The 8,323-nt window shown below is 53.0% G+C and overlaps 1 protein-coding gene across 1 annotated transcript; it reads right to left on the reverse strand.

The window, feature by feature from the left end:
* Window positions 1-840: 840 nt before the first annotated feature.
* On the reverse strand, window positions 841-2,064 carry IGFBP5 (insulin-like growth factor binding protein 5). The gene is made up of 3 exons (XM_009996059.1): window positions 1,843-2,064; window positions 1,542-1,661; window positions 841-1,148 (listed from the first exon to the last, which is right to left on the reverse strand). The coding sequence occupies exons 1-3, from the start codon at window positions 2,026-2,028 to the stop codon at window positions 1,017-1,019; spliced, it is 438 nt and encodes a 145-aa protein (XP_009994361.1). The 5' UTR covers window positions 2,029-2,064; the 3' UTR covers window positions 841-1,016.
* Between the last annotated feature and the right edge of the window lie 6,259 nt (window positions 2,065-8,323).

Consider the following 8,323-nt stretch of genomic DNA (forward strand, 5'->3'; position numbering starts at 1 on the left):
AAAGCCGTGTCTGTGCACGTACACACTCGCAGATGTGCAGGCAGGTGACAAACGCTTGCACATCTGGATGGACCAATGGTCAGTGTCCCGCTTGGCCAAAAGATTTCTGACCTCCCATTCAAGAGGAAGCAGACAGAGAAGGTTATCTTTCCTTTTTGGATTATTTCTCTTTGAAATCCACAAATGTTTCTGGGGGAAGTATTCATGCTGTTGCAGGGGCTGTGTTTTTCTCCCGGGCTCATCTCCAGACATGAAACCAGCAGTCCTGACGTGTCGAAATCTGCCTGGATCCGGGGTGGTCGTTTGAGGCTGAAGTCAAATCAGATCAACTCGAGTGAGTCCCAGCAATGTGGGAAGGAAACTCCAGAGGACTGCAGCGAGGAGAGGGAGTGCTGGTGGCCACAAGGTTTTCTCTTGAGACCCTTTAGAAAACAACTAACTAACTTGAAAAACAAACAAACAAAAAATTAACCTGCCCGAAACCCGCACTGGAAAATCACCAACTCAGAGAGCTTTCTACATCAGGGTGGCCTCTGCTCGTGGCAGGGGAATGCAGGCAGCACTGGGGAGGGGCATGGGAAGGTGCGGGATGGCGGAGCGGCCATGGCTGGCTTGTCTCTGGCTCTGTCCTTTCCTTGCTGAGTCCTTGTTGTCAAGAGGCTGCTGTAGATTCCGAGTCCTCAGTTTCTTCAGGGTTTGTTTTTCACTTTTCTTTTCTTTTCTTTTCTTTTCTTTTCTTTTCTTTTCTTTTCTTTTCTTTTCTTTTCTTTTCTTTTCTTTTCTTTTCTTTTCTTTTCTTTTCTTTTCTCTCTTTTGGCTTTTCCTTTCTTTACTTCTTTCTTTCCCTTTCTCTTTTTTTTTTCCTTTTCCTTCCTTTCTCTTTTTTCTTTTCCTTTCTTTTTTTCTTCTTACATGAGATGAAAGGAATCGGAGTCCCGGGGCACGGGGAGGTGCAGAGGGGAGGGTGGAAGGGAGCCTGGGTAGGTAGTGATGGGGTGGAGGGAGGGGATGTGACTTCACTCCACGTTGCTGCTGTCGAACGCGTGGCACTGCAGGTCTCCACTAAGGTAGTCAGTCCCCGGCAGCTTCATGCCATATTTGTCCACACACCAACACAACCCACGCTTCCGGCCTCGGGAGGGCTTGCACTGGGGAGACACACAAGGGCAGAGATCAGGAGATGTCCACCAGCTACCCTATGGGTTCCCTGCACTGTGCTTTGCTCCTTTCACCCCAGCAATGCAGTTCCCTGGGTAGGACCTAGCTCCTGCTCTCTGCTTTCAGCACATCCCCATCCCCACTGCCATGCCAGCCTGGTGCTTGCTGACTTTTCCTCATCCCTCACCACCTCCTTCAGGATGCTCATTTCAGGCCAGACAGCACTTGGAGCCATCAGCAAGGCCACCCACCACCAAACATGCCTTGAGATGCTCGCAGCAACCACCCACCAGCCCAGGAGAGGAAAAACCTCCATTGTTTCCATTCAGGGCAGCAGCAGACAAAACCCTCCCTGCATGGTAAGCCCTCCATGAGGCTCTTACTTGCTTCCTCTTGTAAAAGCCCTTTCGGTCGCAGTTGGGGAGGTGGACAGCACGGGGAACCATCCGCTGGCTGCTCTTGAGCTCCTGCAGGGACGCCTCCATGTGCCTGCGGCAGGGGCCCTACCAGTGGCAAGAAGATGGAGTGTGAGAAGAGGAGCCCCCTGCAGCAAGCCCCCATCTGCCAATGCCTCCAGGTCCCCTGCCACCCCCACCAGCACTTGCTCCCCAGTGGGGGAAAAACCCTCCCACAGCCCCCCGCCCACCCAAGGCAGCCCCAAGGCAGGAAGGCAAAGGCACCCACCAGCTCAAACTCCTGCCGGAGCTCAGGGATGACGATGCGGGGGTGGGCTGTGTTCTCTGCCATGCCCACAAACTTGGCCAGGGTCAGCTTCTTCCGGCGGTCCTTCTTCAGGGCCTCAGCTTTCAGCTCGGAGAGGCGCCCGGGCTTGGGGCGGTAGGCCTTGGGAGGATAGGTCTCCTCTGTCATCTCTGATGTGGTTGGCTCCTCGTGTTCTCGGGACTCCCGTTCTGGAAGGGAACGGATACCAAACCATCAGGTCTCCATGAACTGACTGGGGCTTGCTTTGGCACAGAGAGCCTCCTGCCCAACCCCAGAGGGCATCTTTGCACCAGGCAGGATAGGAACATCTGATCAAAGAAATCCCTTTCCCAGCTGTTGCCTACAGCCCCAGCTTTATCCCACTGTATGGGACTTGGCATGGTTTTTGTGTGATCCCTAGGCTCAGGACAGGAGGGTGAGAAGGCTTTGGGGAGCAGGACTGGCTCCAACATACAAGGTCACTATCGTCTGCAGTGTGCCAATGGAGAAGGACTGGTGGGAGGGTTATCCCACACCCAGAAAGGAACCACGTGGCACACAAAATGTGGCAGAGGAGCCCCTGTTTAGCCATGGCAAGAGGATTAAGTGACAAATTCACACCTCACCCCACAGTGCAGATGCAAGAGCACAAGCCAGGTATGCTTGAAGATGAGACAACTACAAAGTCAAAGTCAATCACACAGCAAAGCCAACAAAGCCACCATGTGATTGCGCAGGCAGTGATACCAAAGATGTGGCTCACAAGTGCTGGAATCTCCAGGGTCCTCAGCATGCAGCCCCATGTTCATGGGAGCAAACCAGGCCCTGTCTGCTGGCAGGCACTGAGCAGCCAGCAAAGCCCAGGGTAACACTGCCAAGTGGTGCCACCTGACAGCAGCTGCCACCAATGGTACCAATGTCAGGAAGGAGTGCACTGAGGTTCTGCCCCTGTGCACCCCCCCAGATCACCCCAGCATGACCTGTGCCTGCAGGATGGAGTCAGGAGCCCTGCACAGTTATATATAGGAGAGCTGGTGACAGTCTAAACTTAGATGACTTGTGACATTTAGTACAGCCACAGGAGTGAAAAAGGGTTATTCCTGTACTAAATTAGAATGGAGTGAAAAGCTCCTGAGGTTCCCAGTCTCCCAGTCCCTGGTTCCCAGCAGCCCTGTGCTGTCACCAGGTTTGTGCTGGGCAGGAAGGTAAGCACAGGGGAACCCACAACACCACGAGGAGAAGTACCAGGACAGCTGAAACCTCTCCTGCGTGGTGTCTCCTGAGAATTCGGTGCCAGTGAACCCGGCTCATTCCCTCCTGTAATCCCTGCAGGACTCAAAGTCCCCCACAGGTCACAGCTCCTCTATCATACGGAGAGGACAGACAAGGGATAGGGAAGGGATGGATTAAATTGGGAAAGATCTTGTCTCTGAGAAAATGACATTGTACAAGGTGCATAGTAGAAGCACATCCTTTGCCACAAAGATGTTGCAGCAATCTGAGGTCGGAAAGCAGACCAGGGACATTGGCAGTGACTAAGCCCTTCCGTGGCAATGGAACACGCTGTGGTCTGTCCCAGGAATCCCCTTTGGCACTGACTGCCAGGTCTGGACAAGGAAGAGCCAGGGCATCTCCCTGGGCTGCCGTATGGTAATTAAGGGGAGTGGAGAATTCACACTCATGCAGGCAACCCTACAACAACACAAGAGGGGCACAGCTCATTACCTCTGCAATAACAAGTATGAGAGGCACAGCTACCTGAGCAAACCTAAAATAACAAACAAATAGGACAAGGCAGTGATGTTTCAGTTAGTCCCTGGGACTGACCGTGCAATGGGTGTTTGCAGCAGCTCAGCCTGCTCATACTGATCAGCAGCTTTAGCCCCTGCAAACACCTTATTTCTCTGCTTCCTGCAAGCTGCCAGCAAGCCAGAATAGACTGGGGGCTGGACACTAAGGTGGAACCTTTTAGCAAGGGGAGATGGGAGTCACAGGGGCCCAGTGCTTGGCAGAGGGAGCTGAGGGCTGGCGTGCACCAAAAGCTGCCCAGCTCCCAGTCCAAGTCTAGCTCTTCTTGCAGAGCTGAAAAAACACCTGGAACTGACCTCCTTTGCCCTGCCTTGGCATACATGGCTCCCCCCACAAGTAGCGACAAGGAGTGGCTGTGGTGGGACTCCTCCATCTACAGTTCAGCAGTGCTGCCTAGTTGGGGTCTTCATTTCCTAGTGAGAGCTCCATGGACGCCTTAGAGGGATCTCTTTCCTCCACCCTCTGATGTTTTTTATAGCCTGATTTCCTTCAGCAACAAGGCTGAGGCAGCCCCTGCTCATGCACCCAGTGAGTATCTGTTCCCTAACTTGGTACTAACAAGCCAATTTTGACAAACTGAAAGGCAGAGGTCTCTCATTCTGCTGACAAGCTCTGGGGAGCTGGTGAGGGATCTTCCCGGTGCCAACAGGAGAGGGAAAGGCAGAGCCAGGGCAGGCAGCACACAACCTCCTGGTTGGCTCATCCACATCAATCTGCAGCTGCACACTGCAGCTGGGACCAGATCCTCACCTCAGCATCTCCAGAGACAGTGAATCTCCTGCCCATCCTCACGCACCAACTCATTTGTTAACTCCAGCAGAAGCAATGCCAAATTTCCCTGAATGAGCCCTAATTGCACCTGTCTGAGACTCAGGAAGGAGGCTGGAGTGCCTCCTCCCTTGCTGTCAGGACCTGGCCCTCTGCACAGCCCCTTGCTGCCTGCTCCCATCTGCTTTGCCAGCCCCAGGGTTTCAGGCAGGCAGCAGCTGCTTGCAGAGGCAGAGCGTGCTCCATCTCCGTGTTTCAGCTGTGGGCAGGAAGGTCCTACTCACTGTGTCCCCCAGCTGGGGGCTCTCACATGTCCATCCCTTCTCCCTTCTCTTCAAGAGGTGACATCTCAACTGATGTCTCTGGCCTGCTGGCCACATGGAACAGTGACATTGCTGGTTGAGCCAAGGCTGCTCGGCTAGCTTGGAGGTGATGTTGAACCTACAGCCAAGGCCAGAGGAACAACTCAGCTCAGAGCCACTCCATGGTTTCAGGTCTTGTGTGATGCTGCAGTGCACAGGGAAGACCCATAGAAAGAGGGGTTAGCATCTGGAGATGCTCCTGACACAGGTCAGGCCAGAAGGACTGCTGTTTAGGTCCTAATCTACACGGGCTCCCAGAAGCCCTTGGAGTCAGAATATACCCATAGCAGAGCACGGGATGTCCTCTGCCCCAGCACTGAGGGCATAGTGCCCTCTTCCCACTCCAAACTGGCCAGAGGGATCTCTGCAGCAGAAGCTATTTCGAACTCTTTCACTCTGCCCCTACAGAAGGGACATGAAGTAGCAAAATACCAAGCAGTTTCTGGGAAGCAGCAAATTTATCCTGCCTGGCTGCCTGCTGTCCTCAATCAATACCACCTTCCCTTGCCTGGGCCAAAACACAGCCTGGGTGTTTCTGCACTTCAGACGTTTTGGACACGTGTGCGGTCCCCACAGGGTGGGTGGGTGTGTTCACACGTGGGCGCAGGGTGTGTGGGAACATCTCCTCCCTGCCTGCTGACATTACAGAGGAGAGCAGGAAGCTTGTTCCAAATGGCTAGAAGGCTCATATTTTCATAACACATTTCCATTGGTTTCTGGCAGGAAGGTAGGAAAAGTATCTATTGACCACTGCTCCTAATGATCCATGCATGTTACATCCATAGCCCACTGCTAGAGGACTTTCTGTTCTGTTCAATAATCCCCCAAAACCCACATGCTCCTAAGAAGGACAAGCAGAACCATAGCACAACCTTGCTAAACAGCTCTCTTGATTACTGTAACGATTATTGTTATTTATAGCATGAGCACTAACATAATACACCACTTAAGCACAAAGGTCTTGGAAAAGGACTTAACGAGGATCTCGGTTAAACCTCTAGCATAGGAACAACAGCAAATGTCACTGGTGGAGACCTTGAGAAGTTGCCCAGTGCTCCTTCTGCCCCAAACCAGGCCACCTCTGCTCAGAGGTGCTCATTGCAAGATGGAAATTAGGGCTTGTATTACCCAGGGCTGAAACATTGCTGGTTATGGACCAGCATCTCCCACTGAGCAGCACCGTGCAATGGTGTGCAATGCCTCTGCTCTCCACTGGAGGAAGACTTACCCCCAGGATGGAACCCACCTCCCTGTATGCTCATGAAAGGACTATCATCAGCTGCAGGGCTTCACAAGTGACTCCCTGCTTTTCCAACAGGCTCCTTGTGATTTTGGGCCCTGGTGGCAGCTGTCTTTGGAGGACTTCAGTTTCTGTCCCATCACTGCTTACACATGGTGTTTTCCAAACCTGGCTGGGTGACCTCTGATACTTTGGCTTTTTGCGGAAAGGTACAAAATTTTGGGCTAGGTGGACAAGTTCCTTCCCAGCCTGGACTTGGCACCTGTGACCATGACAGGAAAATAAAAGTCCTTCCCTCCTGATCAGCACACAAGGACAGGCACTGTGTTTGCATCCTTGAGATGCAAACACAGGCAAGGAAGGGATGCAGAGTGAGAAGGGTCACTTCATCTCGCGCCCTTTGGCAGCTGGAGAGCACAACAGAGCAAAAGCATTCCTGAGCTCCCCAGAGGCCACTGGGATCAGCCCAGACAGGAGGGAGCTTTCACTGCCCTAGTGCAGAACAGCTCGTTTACGTTCCCATCGCAGGCACACCCCCCAGCAAATGACCCCCAGCCCAGTGCACAGCCCCACAGGGGTGGGCAGTGAAGCTGGCTCAGGCGCTGTGCCTGGGGCTGGGGTCACTGCTCCCGACCACCGCCCTGGTGAAGTCAGGCTGTGATCTCAGGCAGCCGCCCAGGCCAAGGCCGTCTGGCACCCACCAAAGGAGGAGCAGCCAGGGCTGGGGATGCAGGCTCCGGCCAGTCCCTCTGCTAGCCCAGGGCGTTGGCTGTCGGGGAGCCAGCTGCAATGTGCCTTGGACTTTCGACGAACTTTTGTGCTTTGGTGGGGTCTCAGCAGCAGCGCAGTGCGGGCGGTCTGGTGGGGGCTGGCGAGACAGCATGCTGGTGATGCTGGCTGGCAGTGAGAGACTGGGAGGGGACACCGCACACCGAGAAGGACAGAAAAACAGCAGTCCTGCTTGAACTGACACCCCATCTCCCCCAGGTTCCAGCAGCATGCACTGGCATTTACAATAAAGCCTCTCTGCTAACACAGAGGTGTTTGGGCTTCGCTGGACAGCTGAACTCCTCATCTAAGTAATTGCAGAAATGCTGCACCCTCCAAATTGTAACCAGCCCTATCATTTAGGTTGGGTGCTGATTTTAGGGTGGAACAATGTATTTCTAGAGGCTCCAGTCTCTCCATCTGTGACATCAATGGTCACATTTCGGCCTAAAAAGGTCTGAAATTAAGACATCATGTCTTCAGTACTGGTCCCTTTGCATCCTGTGATGCAATGCCAAACTGTTTTATAGGCACAAAGAAAATCCAGACCCTATGTCCTTTACCTCAACAGCTGCGAAAGGCAGTCAAAGTACTGTGAAGTGTTCACAAAAGTCCCCACTCTGCCCCACCATGCCCAGTGCCCTACTGAAGACGTGATCAGAGTACAAGCAGTCCATGGCTCAAAAGCCACGCAAGCTTTTGGAACAGGGCCCTGGGGGTATTCCAGTAACTGTGATAGCATGGTAAAAGTTGCTGGAACCTCACTCTCTTGTACCACAGAGATACCTTTTAAAAGAATGATATGGATCAGTGGGACCAAGCTCAGAGAAGAGACGGAAAAGCAGGCAGAGGGCTGGAAGGACTCAACCCTAGGAACAGCTCAGGAATACCTGAAGAGCCTCAGAGAGCAGGGATGGATGGCAAGAGGGATGTGCTATACTGTGGCTTTTTTTAAAGTTACTGTTTGGGCTTTGCTGAACTAGCCTGGAAGCCCAGGTCTTTCTCAGGAGATTAGTGTCTCCTCAGCAGAAACCTGTGGATGCAGATTCTGCTGCATCAGCCAGGGCTCACCTGCAGAGCGTGAATATCAGGTGCTTGGGCTGCCCCCAGGTTCACACAGCATTCATGGGAAAGGGTGATCGTCATCTTGATGACCTCTGTGTCCTCATACAGAGCTGGATGGGGGAGAAATGCAGCTCAGCATGTGGGAAAGGAGCTCTCAAGGGAACCGGCTCATGTTTTGGTCTGCTCTGGAAGTGCAGGGCCTATCAGTAGGAACGGATCTCTGGGTCAGCACCACTTCTCCACAGTGCCAGCAAGAGCTGCGGAGGTGGGAGAGGTATGGCTATGGGAACTGGAGGTGTAAAGAAGGATGCATGTTACTGTATGCCAAATTATACTTTCCTGAGCTGCCCTTCCTTGCTGCAGCCACAAAATAAAACTCCCTGGGAGCAACTCTCTAGAGCAAGGAGAAAAGCAGGTTTAAGTATGTGGAGCTCCATTATGTAAGCTCTTT

Source organism: Chaetura pelagica, unplaced genomic scaffold (genome assembly GCF_000747805.2).
Source record: "Chaetura pelagica isolate M959 unplaced genomic scaffold, ChaPel_1.0 scaffold3, whole genome shotgun sequence".
Lineage (NCBI taxonomy): Eukaryota > Metazoa > Chordata > Aves > Apodiformes > Apodidae > Chaetura > Chaetura pelagica.